Raw genomic sequence first — 23,175 nt, 5'->3', positions numbered from 1 at the left:
ACAAAACAGTGGTATAAATACAATTTCAAGTGTAGAAATATATACTTAGAAAGAAAAAAGAAAACAAAACAAAACAGTATCTTCAAGTCAGAGTACCTGGAATTGACATCTCCATGTCCTAGTTGCCCATGCTGCCCATATCCAAATGTATAGACATCTCCATTTTCCATTAAAACCACTGAAACCAAAATACACAGCTTTTTTTAATTATATGCATCTTATATTTCTATCATAAAAATTCTGAAAGCAGTATAATATTCACTATTTAAAATTTACAGAGCCATTAAATGGGTAATTGACATCAATGGATAAAGAATATGTAGCATACGTATATACAATGTAATATTATTCAGCCATAAAAAACAATGAAATCTTGCCATTTGCAACAACATGGATGGACTTAGAGAGTAAAAGAAAGTCAGAGAAAGACAAATACTATATGATTTCACTCATTTGTAGAATTTAAGAAACAAAACAAATGAGCAAAGGGGAAAAAAAAGAGATTGAGAGAGACAAACCAAGAAACAGAATCTTAACTATAGAGAACCAACTGATGGTTATCAGAGGGGAGACGGGTGGGAGGATGGGTGAAATAGTTGATGGGGATTAAGGAGTGCACCAGTCATATGAGCACCAGATGATTAAAATAAAAACTTGAAAAAAAAAAAAAGGGTAACTGAATCACAGGCAATTTATATTTAGTAAGATAATATAATTTTAGTTCATAATACATTAAAATTCTTATAAATACCCCTTAATAATATTAATATTTAATAAGATACCGGTTTGGGCCAACTGTAAAACCCTATCAATAATGAGTAGAAAATTCCATAGAAAATAACGTTCTCTCATATCTAGGATAATTATATAGGTAGCACACGGGTTTGAGCTCTGTACAATTTATGCACAACTTCAGTGAAATGTTAGAACCTTAGTATCTGTCAATGCCTTATCAAATAAGGAAATACATTTAGTACCAAAGAAAGAATTTAACATTTTTTATTTTTATAACAGTTGAATAGTACAACCTATGCTATATAGGTCAAATGTCAATAATTTACTAAGAATTTAATTATTTTCTACATTTTAAGAAAAAAAATTTGTTGATACACATTTTTCATTGAACAGTAGCAAAATATGGGACCAGGTGATAAAAATCGCAGAATCCTAGAGTGCAAAGGGATTTTAGGGATTATTTCATCTTCAGGAGTTTCATTAATTGAATTATAAAATAAGTCTATCAGAAGACAGATTAAAAACCAGATTTCTAGACAAATACCTATTCTATCATGCCACAGTTTTTAAAAAGAGATTCTGTAACAAATACAAAGCTTTTATAGATTGGAGAGAAATTGCCATACTACAGCTTTTAACACATACTAAATAGGCTACATTTGTCAAAACTAAACAAATATTTAGCACAATTGTAAAAATGCAGTTATACCCTAAAGTTCCAGCTGCTACCTGAATGGTGAAATCCACAGCTGACTTGTACTGCCCGGAGCTCACAGTCAAATCGCACAGAGCCTGGAGGATATGTTGTGATTTTGCTGGCATCTTTTTCTCCTCGTTCTCCACTTCCATCTGTAAGTGTCATAATTTGTGATTAAGCCATTATTCATCTTCAAAATAAAACTTTAAATCAGTTTACTATGGAAGAACAAGAGAAAAATGTTAAGAGAAATAAGCAAGAAGAATCTGCAGCTGTTAGAAGTGATAGATCAAGAATCTACCTGCAAAGAAGCAATTTTGGAAAGATATACTATATATTTCTGTTTGCAAATATCACTAAATCAATAAAAACAGAGAAAAGATTTGGTTATGGATAAAAACTATTAAGCTAGTCAGTTATGTAATGTAAATGGGTCATTAAATTATACAAATAACAAAATCCTAATTAGTTTACATGGGAAAATTTAGTTTGCATAAAAATAACTGCATGCAAAGTCATTTAACAATTATTTTAAACTCAGTGATAGTGTTAGTACCAGCCACATAAAAAAAAATTCCTAGTTGACTTGCAAATGACTTAGATTTCCCATATACATCTCAGAAAGGCTACCCTGTCCATCAGTATTGTTACACTCAACTGAACTTTAAAAAATGTATAAAGACCAAAGAGCTTTATCCAATATATTGTAATCCAATGGCTGGCTCTCATTCATCTTTCCTGTCCCACCCTGCCCCTCAGCCATTCTACTTTGTGGTCTTCTTCTGGCCCCCAAACACTACTCTCAACCAAACCTTTCTGTTTCAGTTCTTCTTTCTTCCCCCCTTCTTTTTATAATTTCCTCCCTTGAACTTGCTTCAAGCATTTTCCTCCACCCCTATTTTTTACATTTGACTGTGAATATTCTGGCATTCTGACCATAAAATAAAATCCACATTCCAGAATATAAAACTTTAGTTTGGAATGTGTAAATAAGGGAGACAACTCATTTTTCCTAATCTAAAACTAGACATCACTAACATATGACCTCTGTATCATCAAGATTCAAATTCCTTGCACATGGAATAAATGTAAATCTGGAAGGAATTTCAAAAGGTCAACTAGTCTAAGCCACTCTCACGTGGTATAGCAACTCTAAACAAGTGTGTATAATATGCAGATACACATGTGGATCTACACACATTTTTAATTACATCTGAATTTTTATTGCCCGTTTTAGAATGCTAGACAGAAAAACATCAAATCCTGTTATGTTCAGTGTTACCCTTTCTTTTTTTATATAGTATTTCTAACCTTTAGTAATAATCCAGGTAAGACAAGATTGGCCTAAATTATGAGTTCCCTTTTTATAACTAACTTTCTATTATTTCAAAATTCTTTAAACTCTTTATAACACTAGGACAGTAAAACCTCACTAATTCGGAATAACATAGAATGGGTTGGCCCATATGACTTACTGAGAAAGTCTTAATCATAAAACATTTAGGTAAAAATTCAGTTCTAATACCTTCACAAGCAGTACAGAGTATAGATTAAATGCTACAATAAATAAAATGTGGTTACCTACATTATAATTCAAAATAGGCCTATATTACATAAAAATGTACCATAAACATAAAAGTCCTTTAACATACAAGAATTAATTGCTGGACCCAGAGGCTGAAGGCACGTTGAAGGAATCCTTCATTTCTTGAGCCCTTGGTTTGAAAAGCTAGTGTTTTAGACAGGTTTCCCCTTATAAGTATGACCCTGAAAATTCAGAGGAAGAAATTACTTTGATTTTTTTACTCAAAAAAGATCACAAATACTGCATCTGAAGTATAATAAATTCTGAATTAGTGAGAGGTTTTACTATAATAGGATAAAGAATAGGATTCCTCTTTTGCTAAATTATCTAATGTGGGTTTGCCAAATTAAATCTGCAAGAATGAATGGCCAAAAAAAGAAAAAAAATAACAACACTTTGTTTAACTCCATCCAAAATGAAATACAATATTAGTTCAGAGACTCCTTGTCTTGGAAAGACAGTGGAATGGTTAATATAAATGAGGGCCTATACAAAAAGGAATAAGTATTGTTTAAAAACTAAAGATGACAGATGTATAGAAATTTTACAGCTTTATCTCAATTGGTAAAAATATCTAATTATTAAAACCAAATCTAATCTAACAGAGAAAACAAACTGTGTTCACATGATTTTGTCAGACTTAGCAAAATTCAATATTACAAGTATCATTCCACTTTATATAAATGTATTGATGCTTAATTAGAAGTTTCGACCTTTGAGTTTAGCATTTTGCCCTCTCCCATGAGTCAGAGATTAATATAGATACAAATCCCACAATAGAGGTATAGCATCAGGGAAGGAGAAAAAAAAAAAAAAGCCTAGTAATTTACTAATTAAAATCATAGTGATTAAAAGAGTATTAGTTATTATTTAAAGGTAAAAATAATACTGGAAACATTTTGTTCAAGTTCATCTAAACAAACCTGTATCTAACTATATAAAATACTCTCTCAATTATTATAGATAGTGAAAACATAACAAGTAAAAGAAAAAAAAAAAACAGGGATGAAGTTCTTGATCATTATCAGCAGTAGTGGAAGAATTTTAAAAAATATATATCTGTATCTGGTATTTGATGTCAGTTTAAAAGATCAAGTATACTTCTAACAGTTTAGAAATTTACAGGTTATCAAAGAAAAAAAAAGGTACCTGATTCATAGCCAAAAATTCAGTGTCAATTCAAGAATCAGCAAGTGAAATTCAGCAAGATTAATTCTGCTCAAGCTTGTTATTCAGTAAAGTGATAATGAGCAGCAACAAAGTTAATGTCAGATTTGCAGGGAAAATAATTAGGTCTGAATATTCTTATATTTGGCCATTTAGGTATAAGCATATCTGCATTTTCCCCTAATATGAGTATGTTCATACATATGTGATAATGAAACTATAATAGCTTTGACAGATACCTAAAATATTGTATATATATATGCTACACTATTTATGCATATTTGTGTACACACATAGAGAAAAGAAGATTCAATATCTAAAGGACTCTAACTTTTAATTTTGATCTTTACTTAAATCTACACTTTCTTGGGTAATCTTATAGTCATGCATATCACAAAACGTATCACAGAACACAGTGAGTATGTTGAGCAAAATGACTAAAAGAAAACAGCAAAGCACTTATCAAATACAATTAGCTATGCACTTACTTTATGCTAAACACTGTGAAAATTTAAATAGTACAGTGGAGAAGTGTTTTGGGGCATTGAAGACTAAGAGACTTGAACTGGAATTCTGGCTCTCCTATTTGCTAGCTGTATGACAACTGGACACTGGACCTTCTTTAAGCCTTTGCTTTCCCATCTATAAAATAGCAATAATGGACATTACTTCACAAGGTCCTGAGTATTAAGTGAAATAATATATAAAAAGTGCTCAATCAATATTCACTATTGTTGCTTTTTAAATATTAATACAATAATCTCATGATACCAGTATTGTTACTCTGCTTTGCAGCTGGGAAAACCAAGGCTTAGAAGGGTTAAGTAACCAGCCCTAGTAATAAGTAGTAGGGCAGTTTTGAAGTTTGATCAAAAACAAGGATCAACGATGTGGATGGAACTGGAGGGTATTATGCTGAGCAAAATAAGTCAATCAGAGAAAGACATGTATCATCTGACCTCACTGATATGAGGAATTCTTAATCTCAGGAAACAAACTGAGGGTTGCTGGAGTGGTGGGGTTGGGAGGGATGGGGTGGCTGGGTGATAGACATTGGGGAGGGTATGTGCTATGGTGAGCGCTATGAATTTAGTAAAACTGTTGGATCACAGACCTGTACCTCTGAAACAAATAATACATTATATGTTAAAAAAAAAAAAAAAAAAAAGAGAAGGGGGGAGGGAAAAAAGAAGGGGGGGAAATCGGAGGGGGAGACGAACTGTGAGAGACTATGGACTCTGAGAAACAAACTGAGGGTTCTAGAGGGGAGGGGGTTGGGGGGATGGGTTAGCCTGGTGATGGGTATTAAAGAGGGCACGTTTCTGCATGGAGCACTGGGTGTTATACACAAACAATGAATCATGGAACACTACATCAAAAACTAATGATGTATGGTGATTAACATAACATAATTTAAAAAAAAAAACAAGGCTCATGTATTTTACAAACACCAAATGGCTGACATCTTAAACCTTTTGTAAAAATAAACTAATTACATATTTAACAAATCTCAAATTTTGTGCCTTTTGGATAATTCTAAAAGAGAAAGCGGGGGCGCCTGGGTGGCTCAGTCATTAAGCGTCTGCCTTTGGCTCAGGTCATGATCCCGGGGTTCCTGGGATCGGGCCCCGCATCAGGCTCCCTACTCCGCGGGAAGCCTGCTTCTCCCTCTCCCACTCCTCCTGCTTGTGTTCCCTCTCTCGCTGTGTCTCTCTCTGTCAAATAAATAAAATCTTTAAAAAAATAAAAAATAAAAAAATAAAAGAGAAAGCAAAGAATTCAAAGAATATATATGTATACACACATACATATATATCTTAATTTAATCTTCATATCAACATAATCAGTTAGGAATTATCATTCTTATTTTTTAAAAAAGGAAAACTGAAGCCTAAGAGATTATGAAATTTATGAACAGCCACATAGTTCTAAAAAATGACAAATTTGGGACTAAAACTGAGGCCTAATTCCAAAGGCTCTAATATTTCCATTACACCACACCCATTTCTAAACAGAAAATAGGTGTAAAATACACACAGATGTTTATCAGTGAGCCTTCGGGCTTTCACATTAGTCACTCCAAGCCAGATTTCAGGACTGTCTCCAGAGCAATTCAGATGTTCCTAACCAGGAGTACTACATCAAAATCCTTTTCTATGTAAGGCACTGAATAGCTGAAACAAATGTTAATGCACTTATCTGTTTGAAATACAGTCTGTGGTTACATTTCTAAAATAACTTACTATATGTTTTATGGATTATATGTTATACTTATTAACTGAGACTTATATAGTCTAGGTTGCCTCTAGTCAGATTTTGCCTGTAACAGGATGGATTCTATGACTTTCTCTGAATTTTCTCCAATCAGCCAGAAGCTCTCCAACTTTCCATCTTAGAACCCACTCCTGTGAACAATAAACCCACAGTTCTTACCCTCCACACACCCCCACAAAAAAGTTATAGTCGAGACAATTTTAACTATTACCGTCCTACAATTTGTACCTACAGTGTAATTAAATGTAAGACAGAACACAGCAATTAATATAGTAAATTTCTCAGTGGAAGACAACCAGGGTAAGAAAAAAAGAGAGAAACATATGTAGGAAAAATTTATTAAAAGACCGTGATTATATGTAGCAAGAGTAAAAACAGTGCAAGGCGAGATGATTAAATGACAGAGACAGTGAATGCAAAGGGAATAGGGAGAGAGAATTTGTGGGTGTACAGGAATTAGTGAGTGGTAAGTTAATACTCTATATAAAATAGAGCACCATTTGATAAAATATTATTTACTTACACTTTAAATTCATTTTGGTGGTAAAGAGATGAAAGTGTTTCACTCTATAAAACCTGATAAAAACACATACACACACACACAACTGGCTGTATACTGTAATACCACAAGTAAGTCCTTCTAAAGAGGTTGCTACAAAAACGCAGTCTTGTTATAAGATAAACCTGTGGTAGATAAGATGGCAGTAAGGCTAGTTACTGTTGATTAACTTTTGCAGCTACTCAATGAAGACACTGTGAAAAGTCTGTTTTAAATTTGTAACCCTAGTCTTCATTTAGCATTTCATTTTCAAATTCTGCAAAAAATTAGGATGTTTGGCCATCAGATAGTAACATGGAGCTGAAAAAGTTTTAAACTGCTTCATGAAATGTGAACATTTAACCTCAGGTAAAGTACTGGAAAAATTCCACTTTCCATTAAATGGGGGTAAAAAAAGACACTGAGAAAATCCATCCTAATAGTGGCATAGTATAAAATATGAGATCAGAGATTCTGGCAATAAAATAATTTACATATAGTATACCCCAAATATCGTTCCTTAGATTTAAATATTTATAGCATTATTAGGGCACTCAGTAAATAAAGCAATCACAAATTTTTCCTATGGCTAATCACATTAGATTTAAAATATTCTCTATTTTTATTTCTGTAGAATATATCTTAAATAGTGCCCCACCAGTGCTTTGACTAATAACAGGGGTTTTGTTTGTTTTGTTTTGTGGTTTTGCTTTGAGTGGCAAACTGATAAATTGATAGAGGCAAATGTAAATAAAGTAAATTATAATATATTGCATATGAAAGTTTAAAAATAAAATTAGTCTAACAGTTTTGCAGCAAAAGAAAAATAAGACACAAAACAGGTTAATTTGTCCATATGGAATGTATGTGTTTAAAACTGTATTCTATTTTGTGGGGTATATCCTGAGCATTTAAGAAAGCAGCAACTGAAAGTTATACTTGTCAAAGAGCCCCTGGTTCACATGTCAGGATTCAAGGCAGAATTTATATATAAATTTATAAATTCTCTGCATTAAATTCTTTCCTGATATTAGTTTACCCATAGCTGTAGTTTAAAAGAAAATAAACTTGCTTTAGGAATATTTCTAATTAACCCAGAGCTGTGAGATCTCAAAGAATTATTCAGAAATAGATTCTTAGTCAATTCACAGACTTGTCTAGACCTCTGATAGTTTTCGAGGACTAGAATAGGTTTATATAACTCATTCTTTGCTTACACCTATCAGCATTTAACCCTCAAATACCAAGTAATTTGTGTGTGTTGTGTATATAAACTTTAATATTAAAACAATGGAAAAGTGTAATAGCAATCAACTCATTATCACTTTATACACTGAATTTAGTAATTTTGTTAATTCTAAAGCATTTTTTTAAAAAAGGACTATAAAATGTCAAATAGCAGACATCTAAGAGCAAATAATAAAGGATAAAGAACAGAAAGTAGTAATTATTTTCTACTTTCCCTCAACGTTATGAAATTTGAAAAGAAATGGAAAAGAAAAAGATACACTGCAAAATGTCTTCTTTAAGTTAACAAATAAAAAGGAATGAGACTGACAGTCACTGACAAACAGTACATCTTTCAGCATGTTCTTTCTCCTCAGGCTATATAATGATAGAAGCAAAGTAGAAGAATTAGGTTTGTGCATTTTCCCAGAGAAAAAATTCAAATGAGTGGAAGAAACTGGGGAGGTATCCCACCTAATTGATAAGGAAGACCAAATACCTTTGTGCTTGTCCCGTTTATGCTTTAGCTGAGCTGGATGGGATCTGAGTCTGGCTAGAGCCTGTTCTCGATGGTTCATAAAAATAGGACCAGCAAATACAAGGGGGCCTGAGGAGAAACATTTTGTATGTGCATAGAAAAGCTCACAAAATGAAAACACTACAATGAATAAAAATAATTCAAACTAAAAAGCATGGAAATTTATTCTTTACTGTTTTAGACATTATACTTTTCCCCCAGTTCCCCCACGTTAATCCCCCACCCCCATTCCACACACAAGTTTTAATATCTGAACTATAGGTGATAAAGTAAAATTTCTTTTAACTCATAAAATTATCACATAGTTACTAACAGTCTCAAGTACATAATCAGAAAGTTCACTTAAAACAAATCATCTTACAAATATTTTTAATATCATATATATTCAAACTTAGTAAACCATTAATAGAAAACAATATATTTCCTATTAAAATAACAAAATAATTTTTAAATTAATAATTAAATTTTAACAAGGTCTTCAAGATTTAATATCCACGTCAGTCTTGCTACAAAACCAAGATAAATGTTATTGACTCAACTACATTCTGCCATACAGGTAGGAAAACAAGACAGCAAAAAACAAAACAAAACCAAAAATTACTATGATATGATGTATACATATACACATATGGACACACATTCATGGACATGAATATATATAAAATCACTACGAGGAGAGGATTATAGAAGTTGTATTTAATTTTCTAAAAAGAATAAATCTAAGTTTAAATGTGATTTCTGTAACAACATATACAAAATCAGAAACAAGGTATTGATACTGAAGAGGGTAATCTAACCCTAGTAACATTTTTGGAACATTAACAATTCTCTGATAAAATAATTTCTTTCTGAAGCTCCACTATGTACATACACACACATATACAAATGCACATTCATATAGATTACAGTTATTTCCACTTATATTCAAAAAAAAATCAATAGCAAAATTAATTTCAATAAAAATTATAATTTGCTTTTCTCTACTATCATTTAGCTTAAAAAGGGAAAACTTTAAGTTATATCTTAAAATTTCAGTTCTTTTCTTATAGAATTGAACTATCCTTTCCTTGAGTTTGAGCAACATCAAAAATGCCTGCAAATTTCAAAACACTCTAAATCTGACATTAAGAAGTTACCAAATTTGAAAAGGGAATTGACAGTACATAAGCACTGAATGTTTTTAATTAAAGCCAGTTTTTTCATGATTCTCTATATCTCTTCAGCTATAATTAATTTTTCTAACAACAGAACAAAATAAAACTACTGCCCTATAATAAAATTTGACAAATGCAAATTCAACACCAAAGTACCCTTCATTAAATATTAAAAAATGGGTAGGAAAAACATATTTTAATTATGTCTTGAGATATAAATAAAAAATGCAGGCATCACCAATTCTATGAAAAACCAAGAATAACATATTCTATGATTACTACAGATAGAAATATGCTATTTTAAAGTTAACAGAAAAATTAAATATTATTTCCTAGTAATGCAGTAGCAATTATTTTCAAGCTAAGATTAGATAAATATGAACAAAATGTCTTATTTCTTCAACACGTATTTTTTTTCAATTAATATAAACCACTCTAAAAAGCATGAGACACCTTCCAACTACCCCAAAGAGCTATAAATATCAAAATAACAGTAATATTAAGTTACAGTACCCTTTTCTGATTTCTGTGGTCTGCTTGGGATATTATTTCTTCCTATAAAAATATTACACCCATAATATTCATAGTTATTTAGCTTCTCACTAAATTCAATCTTTTTAGGGTCTCTTGATATAAAAATTTAGAAGGCCCACAGGCAATCATGCCTAGAAAGTATACCATCTGAGCTCAATTTAAATCACCACTTATATCAGGCTATCAGGTTCTAAAATAGTAATGTCCCATGGACTACAACAATTTTTCTTATAAACATAGTTCAGTCATTCACTTATTTGCCATTTTTTATCTTTAATGTAACAGACACCAGGTACATGTATATTATGACAAAGACACAGATCTCATTAGAATTTAGTCCAATAGGGAAGATAGAAATAAAACAACTAAGAGTTGCAATATGTTGTGATAAATGTTGTAAAGGAAATCTGTACACACCCTGAAGGATGAAAAGTGATCTATCTACTTGGGTGAAAGAATGAGAAAAAGTTTGCCGAGAGAAAGAAGGAAAGAGAGGGCATTCCAGGCAAAAGAAACAGGATTTATAAAAGCAAGCAGAGATTAAACAATATTGTATAGTCATTAAAAACACACATAATAGCCGAAATGGATGGAGTGCAGGGTTATGAAGCAGAAAGTGACAGGAAATGAGTCTGGAGCTACATATGAAAAACAGGTAATTACAATCTTTTTCTTTTTTTTTTTTTTTAAAGATTTTATTTATTTATTTGAGAGAGAGAGAATGAGAGACAGAGAGCATGAGAGGGAGGAAGGTCAGAGGGAGAAGCAGACTCCCTGCCGAGCAGGGAGCCCGATGCGGGACTCGATCCCGGGACTCCAGGATCATGACCTGAGCCGAAGTCAGTTGCTTAACCAACTGAGCCACCCAGGCGCCCTACAATCTTTTTCTACCATGAAACTTCATTGTAGAGGTGTTGAGACATCCATGAAATGTTTTCAATTAGTCAACAAAGACATATTAAGTACTGACCAATTTCAGGCACTACACTTGGTCCTGGGAACTCTTGGAAAAACAAGACACCATCTCTGCTTTCAGAAGCTCAGTCTAATGTGGGGAGGGGAGGGAGGGAGAGTTTACACACAACTCAACAAGAAATTTGACTGTGTGCTATAAGAAAATTAAGCACACTGAAGGGGCAGCCAGCAAACCTTAAGAGTGGGAATGTAGGGAGTTTTGGGGTACAAGAAGAGAAAACACCACATAAGCTAAGACTTAAAGAGTTGGTAGTACTACAAAGGTTCACAAATATGGGGAAAAAAAACAGGCACAGGGAACAGGAAAAAGAGTAAAAAGAGATGAGGCTGTAGATTTTTTTTTAGATCTATTTATTTATTTGAGGGAGAGAGAGAGAGCATGGGCACATGAGCAGGGGGAGGGGCAGAGAGAGAGGGACAGGGAAAGAGACTCTCAAACAGACTTCCCAATGAGTGCTAACCTGATGCAGGGCTCAATCCCACAACCCTGAGATCATGACCTGGTCCGAAATCAAGAGTCAGATGCTTAACTGACTGAGCCACCCAAGCGCCCCAAGAAATCTTTATGTGGGTTTTTTACACAGAAAATGCTTTTGTGCTATTTAAATCAGCAATGAGATAACACTTCATCATGTTTTATAAAAATTAAGAAGAACAATACATATGATGCTAGAAGAAAACATCACTCTCAGATATTAGTCTGGAGAAGATAAACTCCTGTAACATTTCAAAAACAATTTGAAATCTGTTAAAATTTAAAACATAAACACTCTCTGGTCCAGATATTCTATTTCTCCGAAGCTCTACTATATAAACAAAAACTCCAATATGGCTATAAGTTTAAAAATATTTATTGTAGAAAAACCCACAAAATCTTGAAAATAACCTAAATGTCCATCAACAAAATAATAGCTGAATAAACTGCAGTACAGCCACATTACAATATACTACATAGCTCTTAAATATAATGTAGTAGACCAATATTTACTAATTTAGTGTGTCTTCATGATGTAAAATGAGAAAAAGATGCTGCAAAGAACTGTATCTCTAATACAATGCCACTTTTGTAAATAAACACTTGCCTATACTTTCACACATGGGTAGATATCAGCATAGTAGATATATGTGTAGATATATTATAATGGAGTAAGATATGGAAGTATACCCATTAGATTAAACCTCATTTGCTTGGTAGAAAGAATGGGAAGGTTAGGAAAAAAATTTAAGCAAGATAAAAAAAATGTATATACTATCACATTAACCAAATATGTAAAACAAAACTGTCAGTGATACAACTCGAAATGTATAAAACTTGATTAGAAAATAAAGAGAATCCCCATATTACTTTAAAACGGCACTGCAATAAAGCACAAAAATTTTTTTCTGATATCAAGGGGAAAAAAAACAGGACACCAATATATATCACAGTATGAAATGAGATAAGATAACTCAACAAAAAAAGTATACATAGAAAAAAATTGGAAGAAAGTACACCAAAATTCTACCAGTGGTTATCTCATTACATTGCATGTAATCCTCATTTTAAAGGTTCAGAAAGGGAGGTTCAGAGTGGTTAAATTCCAGGATCATACATCCCCAGTAAAAGTTAAGAAGCCAGGGTCTGAACCAAAGCCTAACTTCGGAAGCTATGCTCTGACCGCCATGCCACATAGCTTCGCCAACCACAGAACCTATGATCCGAGTGAAACTACTGAGAGGAAAAGGGCCTGGACAGTCAACATAAAATGCGACTTCCCAGGCAAGCCAGGACATAAGCTCACGGCCATCTACAGCTCCCAATTATGAAAGTTTGATGACATTTAGGGGAAAAGAAAGAAAAGTAGCCAACATTATTTGAGCTTAGTTCTCCTTACAAGAGAGCACTGAAAGGGAATACAAAGATAAGATCATTGACACAATCACCCGGTAGTTCTGAGGAGTTAAGAGAGTTCTACTTAAAAATTCCACTGAACAAGCATTTCACCTACAAAGTTAACAGAAGACTCAGAGAATTTAAACATCAACCAACCCTGTATTACCTAAAAAGCTAAAATTTATCACAAATGTCACTGAAATAAAATATGTAAATGAATACACTGGTACCTAAGAATATACATTTAAGAAAAACATTACCTAAAAGAATAATATAAAAAATTTAAAGACAAGTGCCAAATTAATAAAAATGCGGTAATAACACTGTTCTTTCAGGTTTCAACAGCACATTCCATTATATAAGTCTGTGTCATAAACAGCTGCAGCTAAATTACATCAATAGGCCTGAGGCTGAGCAAAGCTTTAATACAAGGACTAGGTCCTAAAATTCTGATCAACTTTGAAACAACACAAACTTGATAAATAGGATGAGACAGATAAATCAAGTAAAATAATTTGATACAATCTAATCCTGAAGTTCTGAAATTTCAACAGAGGTAAAAGCCAATTATTAATGAGTGTAATTACTAACTTATCACTAAACTGTTAATAACTAAGAAGTACCAAGAAGAGGCTAAGAAAAAAAATACAGGTATGTGTGGCAGTTGGAATACTAAAAATTTATTTTATTTTGTTTTGTCTTCCTCATTAAGACAAAACAAGACAAACAATTCTCCCTAGCTCTTTAGCAGAAGGCAGAAATTCGGACGCAGGCCCAGGTATTCTGCTGTAAAAGGTGCATGGAAGCAACTCTGAACATCCCTGCCCGGGAGCAGCCGTTCTCACACTTTAGCACCACCAGAGTTACCTGGTAGGCTTGTTCAAACACAGTTTGCTGGGCTCTGCTCCCTGAATTTCTGATTCAGAGGGTCTGAGGTAGGGCCTGAGAACAGGCAACTGTAACAAGTGCTCATGATGCTGGTCCCTTTGAGACCACTTTGAACCACTGTCCTACCATAATGAAAAGCGCAGTACTTAAAAGGCATTCCTCCATCCAATTAACATAAAAATATTTTTTAAAAAGCAAAGGTAAAGTACAAATGCCTTAGAACTAGTCTTTATTTTTTCAAGAAACAATGACTTAAGTTTTAAAAACATAACTCTTATTTTGTTTATAAAGTAATACACATATTGGAGATTATTTAAAAACATTATAAAGAACAAAATAAAAATCACCTATAAACTCACTTTTCAGGAAAAATCACTATTAACATTTTGGTATTTACCTTTCTAGTTTTTTCCCTATGCAAGTGTGGATATATCTCTGTGTATATTTTTTGTTTTCTTATAAAATTGCTAGCAATGGAGTACTGGGAAAGAATATAAAGATACTATCATAAAAGTGTCATATCACCATACTGGTTTTCAATTATTTAATATGGTATAAGAATTTCCTAAAGTCATTGAATAAGAATCTGCAGTCTGACTTTTAAAAATGGGTACACAGTTAAAGTTCTTATTTAGAAGTATTTTTACAAAACAAAATGTACAAACAGGCTTCTCTTTGCATTGTACTGTGTTAAATGAAACACATGCATATTGTAACATGTCCTCACTGCACAATTCCATAGTAATGATGGCGATTGTGCAAAGCAAGGACATGGTTCTAATATGCACAAATTTCAGTATCACATAAGGTAACGAATGCCATAATTAAGGTCCATAATGAAGATCCTAACTCATCAAGAAAAGATATTTACTACATATTTTACTATATACTGTGTTTAAACAAAAATGAAAAAAATGTGTAAGAAAGAGCTCAACCAAAAAATAAAGACAAAATTTCTGTGCACCAATAATCTTTCTATATATTGAGGACAGAGGATGAAACGGACTTGTCAGAAAATATACACCAACTGCCTAGAACATAAGTCTGTGTTTATAAAATCAGATACAGTAATAAAATCTCTGTAAATATTTAAATAATGGAGTTTTTTAAACCTTTGAAAGGCTAGAGTTTATATTTTTAAGGTCTATGACACATTTTAAAATAAATGGCAAAAGAATATTCTGCAATCACAAAATTTTGTTGAACTAATGCATAATCAATGTTCTTTTACTTTTGATATGCAGAAACATACTACAGCTAGAGAAGAAAAGCTTTTTTACAGAGGGAGAAAAAAACTAACAAAACACGCAGAGCAAGCAATTACATGTCATCATAAGGATTTGCTATACTTTGCTTGAAACATAAGAAATTGCTGTTTTTTGTAGGTCAATTCATATGATTCAACCCAATATTTCCCAAAAGAGAAAAAACAGGTAGTAAAAAGATGCACTGATAATTATCCTTAAACAAATCATATTAAAAGAAACTGCCACTCAATTACCATTTGTCATAAAGACCTAGAACTTAAATTTTACCCTATTTTCTATAAAACATTTAATATGCAATTTTCCCCATATTTATATAATGTAAACAATGACAGTATCTACATTCTCATTAAAATAAACCACTTTTAAATGTAATGATTTTATGTAAACATAGCCAGCTAACAGCAAATATTCCTATATCAATTAATCAGATTGTTTATCAGATCCTATAAAGAACAATCTTCAAGTTCCAAGCATATGTTTTACAACTTAAGTTTAATAAAAATAGAATTTACCAAACATGCTATATATTTTATGACTTATTCCATTTTACATTAAAAAAAAGTACCTAGAAAAAATTTGTAATGGTGGTTAAATGGATAATAGATTTTATTTCATTTATCAAGTCTCATGTCATTTCTAACAAGCATTTAAAATATGCACTATCAGTAAATATTTCCAATCAAGGTTTTGCCTGGCAGAGGAATAAAATCACAGATCTCTTTAACCATCTGTCTTAATCCTACAAAGAAAAGATTCTACTGGGCAACAACAGCTTTAGTAATATTTATATTTATCTCTGCTACTGGATGTATATTAAAATATCTATATTTTACTATCTGCTTATAACCACAGTGAAATGTATTTTCAGGCTGAGAAACGGTCATAAACAATGAGGAAAAGAGAAACAATACACCTATCTTTGCAATTAAAACCTGCAAAACTCTCCAACTTACCCTTCTTGTACATAACCAGAATAAGCTTTTTTGGGGGGGGGAAAAAAAAAGAAGACATATAAAAACATAATTATGCACTGGATTGAAAGAAGAATGCTGGGACCGTGCTCAAATGGAAATGATCATAGATGACTAAGAAAACAGAAATTAAAATACTATATTAAACTAATTTGTTGTTTATGGTTAAATAACAACCACGAGTCCAAATTCTGGGAGAAAGACCAGTTCTTAGAATTCATATATATATATTTTTTTAAGTTGCCATTGCTAATAGCTTTTGATGCTGGCAGATGGCATAATTCTTAATATGCCTCACTTACTATATAAACACCCTACTCTACTAAATTAAGTCTAATAGCACAAATGTAAATACTCTGAATATTTTCACATGATTTTCATATGTTACTATAATGTTACTAATTTTAATTGCAATGTCTTACCAAGTCAGCCTATTCTGTAAACTTTCAGTGGTCTCAGTATAGGATAAGAAAATGGATTTTCATATACTTTTTCTCTGCAGCTACATCTTACCTCTTCCTTCCTCTAATCTGTGTCTCCTGATTACACGTTGTCGTTTTTCTTCTTGTCGTAACTGAAGGTGTTCTTCAATGTTAACCCCAGGTACTGGGACAGCTAGATGATTGACCAAAAAAAAAAAAAAAAAAAAAAAACCACAAAGAAACACACAAAAAAAACATATATAGATAGATACAATAATAGATATGAAAGAACTATATGAAATTCAAGAAAGTAAAAGCTAACAAAACACTGATGAAAACACAAATTATTTTTACTCGAAGAATCTTAGCAAAAAAGAGAAAAAGAGCCTTACCCTTTAATTAGTGACACACTATCAGCTACCATGTACGCAGTACTGCATAGTTAACTATTAATTTTTTTAGCACATACTAATATAAATTACCGAGCTGAGGACAAGATGTGTAGTACAATCCATCACATTACCTAACAGAAGATCTAAAGGTATCATCTCCTTCACTGCATCAAGAATTCCTCTTTGTCTTGCCTCCTGACCATCCAACTCTCTTGCACAAGCCTTGCAACACCCACACACGGCACAGCCAGATTCTCCGGAACCACAACCACAGATCCTTAAAAAATAAAAATAATTAACTGAAATGCTTCTACTCTTTCCCTAAAACTCTTTTCTATAATGTCTTTTCAGGATTTCTGAAATTAAGTTATATGAGTTAGCAATGAAATCATCCCTTCAGATCAGCATGTGCCAATTTTAAAGCACCGAATAGGTATGAATAGATGGAATAACTAAGAACAAGAGTTTATTAAGCTCCTCATAGGTATAACTGGTATATTTCTACAGAAAATACAAATGGATTCTGCCATCCTCAAAACCACTATTAACAAATATTTTATTTATTTTTTTTTAAAGATTTTATTTATTTATTCATGAGAGACAGAGAGAGAGAGAGAGAGGCAGAGGGAGAAGCAGGCTCCCAAGGAGCAGGGAGCCTGATGTGGGACTCGATCCCAGGACTCTGGGATCATGACCTGAGCCGAAGGCAGACGCTTAACCATCTGAGCCACCCAGGCGCCCTATTAACAAATATTTTAAAAGTTATCACAATTAGTAAAGCACCAGCAGCTTACTATTAAATGCTCTGAGTGGGTTAGTCAATTACCAAACAAACACTGTTCTCCACCAGCTAACTTAAAGGTGTGCATAGCCATCAGTAAGTGAGCTCAGCTTGCCAGCTTCATAGGTTATGTCTCCTTTTCTCTCTCTCCTTTATATGCCATCATCTCTCATTCTCTCCTTCCACTGGGTCCAACTGCCTGTTCCTTTTCCTCTTCTTTGTCCTGTTCTTATCAGTTGTGAACTAAGTGTATGCCACTGGATTACAACTGAGGACAAGAACACTCCCAGAAGTTGCCTACAGGGTCAGTGAACAGCTAACTTCTTAGTCACCTATTTCGTGGATGTAGATAGAAGTCACAGCTTTAATGTTATTGCTGGATTGGAATTGAAAACCTTCAGACAGCTTCACTGAGCCTGCGGTTATCCAGATTTGTGGTGGTACAAGAGAAAGGATCTACCTGGCAGCAGTTTTGAAAGACATAGCTAGGTGCCCTGTGAAACTCCTGGGTTTAAAATGCAAGCATTATTGACAATTTGGAAGATCACTAACTATAGAAGTAAAAACTGATAAACTAATATGCCCTACTACATTGTCTATATGCACTGTTTAAAAGATAATGTGGCATTCTAAATTTATTCTAAGATATGTAGCCACAATTCTGTAATAATTGAAGTCATTTTTAATAGTGCAGAGTGTCCTGACATATAGTCTTATATTAATTTTATTCATTTATTCATTTTTGCCTCATTAATAAGGAAGTTACTATATTTGGTTAGGTACTGTCCATTTAGGTCTATAGGTTTAAGTTATAAATAATTACTGGAAACTGATAGTAGATCTCTGGGGAAAAGCACATAAAGAATAATTTTAGAAAGGATCAGATAATTCAGAAATTCATTTATATACTTACCAACTGCTTAAGTTCAGAGAAAACTTATTGTTAAAAAATCACAATATTTCAATAGCCTAAAAGAAAAGGCCTGTTATAAATGATTTATTTTCATATGTTAGGCCAAGTATCAAATTCTCCCCAACATTCAAGGGGAAAACTTGCATTCTGATTCTGCCAAACTCACATATAAAGTTTAAAATAATGATAACATGGGACCCCAAGGGGGAAAAAAAAGGTCCAACAAAAGCAAAAGAGGATAAATATAAACAAGTATAATGCAACTTTAGAAGTAATAGTTCCTAGAACACCTAAAATTGTGAACATAAATTTAATTTAAAAGAAAATTATATGTCTTTAATCGAGTATTTTATATGATATTTGATAATTCCATCCAGAAAAGATTAATGTTCAACAAAAATGAATAGATATTTGGCATTAAAACAGTCTTAGGAAAAGAACACAAATTAAGGTAGAGCCCCAAGACTTTAAGAAATTTATGACTTGTTTTTATTTATTTTTTTAAAGATTTTATTTATTTATTTGAGAGACAGCAAGAGAGATCACAAGCAGGAGGGAGAAGCAGACTCCCCACTGAGCAGGGAGCCTGATGAGGGGCTCAATCCCAGGACCTTGGGATCATGACCTGAGCCGAAGGCAGATGCTTGACTGAGCCACCCAGGTGCCCCTACGACTTGTTTTTTTGTTTGTTTTCCATATTTTTTCTTTTTTTTTTAAATTTTATTATGTTAGTCACCATACATTACATCATTAGTTTTTGATGTAGTGTTCCATGATTCATTGTTTGTGTATAACACCCAGTGCTCCATTCAGTACCTGCCCTCTTTAATACCCATCACCATCACCAGGCTAACCCATCCCCCCGCCCCCCTCCCCTCTAGAACCCTCAGTTTGTTTCTTGACTTGTTTTTAAATAATGGTTTAAATGAATCAAATGAAAGAAAAGCAACTTAAATAAAACTGACACTAAATTAGAAATTATTATAACAGAAAACAATTATTAGAATTACACGTATATGCCAATATGCCCTCAAGAAACAACAAAGTGGAATACACTCTGGAATAATTTTGAAAAGAAATGTGTTGTGCACCTTTTCTACTAGTATCTTATTTCTTCAGTATTAATCATGTTCTTACCCTCCAGGGACTCTGTCCGGACGCCCACTACTGACACAACTGGCTCCATAACCCGTACAGTCTCCACAGACAGTACACACCATGCACTGCTCCAGCTTCCATTTATGCATGCCTGGAGGGCACATCATGGACTTCTCATCTTTTTCATCTAGTTCTTCTTCCAGGTCTTCATCCATTGCTGTTGCCATATTTTCAACTCCAAACCCTATTTGACAGATCAATTTATAACTTTTATGTAGATTATTCCTATGTCAAAAAAAACCGGTAAAATTATGTAACATATATTAATCAAAGTGAATATACAATGTAATGCTAAAATATAAGAGCAACAAAAATAAAATTTAATATAGGAACCACAAATAAATGCTCTCATTTCCTTTCTGCAAAAAGAGGGAAGGCAGGAACACCTCTTAGCTATTACTTTCTGCCAATCATACTTTTAATTTTTGTTGGTTTTAGTCCTTCATTTCCATCCTCAGTGCCAACACTGTCATTCAACAGACCGAAGAATGTCTCCCAACCATGCTCTAAGCCATGAGTCCCTCCCCTCTAGAACATCCTCCCATTACTAGCAACTGGCAAAAATTTATAAAAGAAAAATAATGAAAAACTTGTCACCAAAGTTTAGAAATTACATACACAAATGAAATCATAAGTAAATGTAAAGGATAAGCTAGTCAAAGATATGTGTAACACATACAACATAATATATCAAAAGTTCCTACAAATCAGTAAGAAGGCAAGAAAACTAAGAAGTTTGAAGAGATGGTCTAACATACTACTAATAGTCAGGGAATGCAAATTAAAAGAAAAATGAGGGACCCAGCCATTCTACTCCTAGTTATATGCCTAAAAGAAAAGCATACAACTTTCCACCAACATTCACTAGAAATGTTCATAGCAACTCTATTTATAATAACCAAAACTAGAAACTACCCAAATGTCCGTAATACTTGAAAAGATTCCCAAACTGTGGTATATTCACACAACTGATTACTATACAATGAGAATGAATAATCTATAAATACTTGTAACAATATAAATGAAACTCATAAAGTTGAGTGAAAAGAAACTAGACATAAAAGAGTTCATGTGACATAATTCCATATATATGAAGTACAAAAGTACGTAAAACTAATTTACGGTGTTAACTAGAGAGGTAGGTAGTAACTGGAGAGGAACATAAAGGGGGCTTCCTGGGGTGCTGGTAATACACTGTTTCTTGATCAAGGTGCCAATTACAGGAATGTGTTCAGCTTGTGAAAACTGACGAAGAGCTACACTTATGCTATGTGTATTTGGCCACATGTTTTACTTCAATATGACAAATAAAAAATTATAATGAACTATAATGTCATTACCATCAAACTGACAAAAATCTGAGTATTGATACTACCTCCTGGATGATGTGGAAAGTCAAAGATACAACCTCTTCTAAGAAAAATCTAGCAAAGCTGCAATCTACAACACCAGAAATTATACTAGAGAAAGTCTCACATGTGTTTGCCAGGAAACATGGGTAAAGGAGGTTTTGAAATTATTGATGAGAGTGAAAAATTGGAAATAAACTCATCTATCAGCATGAGAATGGATAAATGGTGGTATGTTAGTGGTACGGTTTTTTACACAGCAGTTACCATGAATCATTTAGATTTATATGTACCAACATGGACATATTTTAAGCACAATGGTGAGACCAAAAAAAAAAACCTAATTTGCAGAAAAATACAGATTAGCACTTATAAAAGTATCTTATTTTTATGTATAATATATGAGTATGTAACATATTTTACATATAAAATATGTAAGAACAAATTAAAAAAAACAGAAATATGACTGAGAATCAAACTCATGATTGTGGTTGGTTTTGGAGAGAGAGGGAGTATAAATAATAAACCTTGGAAGGAGAATACAGGACACCTGCACCTTATCCACAATTTATTTTTACTGAAAAATAAGGCATGTGATACACAATTTTTTCATATTATAATTTAATTTTCTGTACTTTTCTTTGTTTTTCTAAAATTTAAAATTAAAAAATCTTTTTATGTTCTTTATGACTCTACAATCTGTATTCATTACATGTCTTACACTTCTTCTCTGTTTCCTAATTCATTACTTACTAGCAGAGGAGGTATGATTTTTTTATTAAGTAAAAAATCTTTTAACAACTTTATTTTGGTTATTACAAAATTTACAGTAATAATCTAGAACATAGGTATAAATGTATGATAAATTTTCACAAGAGTTTTACAATAATAAGGAAACAATTCTGTTGAGTTCAAAACTTTAATAAAACAATCTGAATATATATTTATATTATATACAGAAAACTAAACGGCTTCTCTCCTTTTGCTAGTAGGCATTATCCAAAACTATGGTTCACTAGTTTAGCAAGAAGAAAAAATAGTTCCATTTTGGAGTAATCCATTTCTTTTCTTTCTTCTGTTCTTCCTTCTTTTTAAAAATCAATGTGCTCTAACAGACTTGCTCTTTCAAAAACTAAAGTATCTTAAGTACATGCACATATAAATAAGGTACTAAAAACTCTTGATATCCAGATGAGTCTGCCATCAAAAAGATCCCAAAAGAGCTAAACTTGTTTTTGTTAATATATACAAATATTAATCCTCAAACTCTTTTGTACTTTTTTTTTTAAAAAGATTTTATTTATTTATTTGAGAGAGAGAGCGTGCAAGCAGGGGGAAGGGCAGAAGGAGAGGGAGAGGGAGAGAGAATCTCAAGCAGACTCCACACTGAGCCTGACATGGGGCTTGATCTCACGACCCTGAGATCATGACCTGAACCAAAGAGTCGGACGCTTAACCAGCTGAGCCACCTAGGGGCCCCAAACCTCTTTTGTACTTTAAACACAGTTCATTGCTTAATTCTATTTCCTATTCTCTAGCCCACACAAAATTAAAACAGAAAACCAGCAATTGGAATGAAGGGTATAGGATAGCAATGACAGCAGCAGAAGTAAGAGCTGAGAGCAAGAATGAAGTGACCAAAACCAAAACAAAAAAACCCACAAGCATGGGGCGCCTGGGTGGCTCAGTTGGTTAAGCGACTGCCTTCGGCTCAGGTCATGATCCTGGAGTCCCGG

General features: G+C 32.9%; 1 protein-coding gene across 1 annotated transcript in view; it reads right to left on the bottom strand.

The window, feature by feature from the left end:
* MYCBP2 (MYC binding protein 2) overlaps positions 1-23,175 on the bottom strand; it is a 272,226-nt gene that overhangs the window by 172,342 nt on the left and 76,709 nt on the right. Inside the window, exons 15-20 of the mRNA XM_044913540.1 lie at positions 20,070-20,274; positions 17,370-17,515; positions 16,938-17,039; positions 8,723-8,830; positions 1,465-1,584; positions 97-178 (exon numbers count right to left, since the gene is read on the bottom strand). Coding sequence (XP_044769475.1) covers positions 97-178; positions 1,465-1,584; positions 8,723-8,830; positions 16,938-17,039; positions 17,370-17,515; positions 20,070-20,274 — 763 coding nt within the window. The remainder of the gene's footprint in view (positions 1-96; positions 179-1,464; positions 1,585-8,722; positions 8,831-16,937; positions 17,040-17,369; positions 17,516-20,069; positions 20,275-23,175) is intronic.

The sequence above is a fragment of the Neomonachus schauinslandi genome, chromosome 3 (assembly GCF_002201575.2).
Source record: "Neomonachus schauinslandi chromosome 3, ASM220157v2, whole genome shotgun sequence".
Taxonomy (NCBI): Eukaryota; Metazoa; Chordata; class Mammalia; order Carnivora; family Phocidae; genus Neomonachus; species Neomonachus schauinslandi.
The sequence above is the reverse complement of the archived record's forward strand: the minus strand, read 5'-3'. Positions and strand labels throughout refer to the sequence as shown.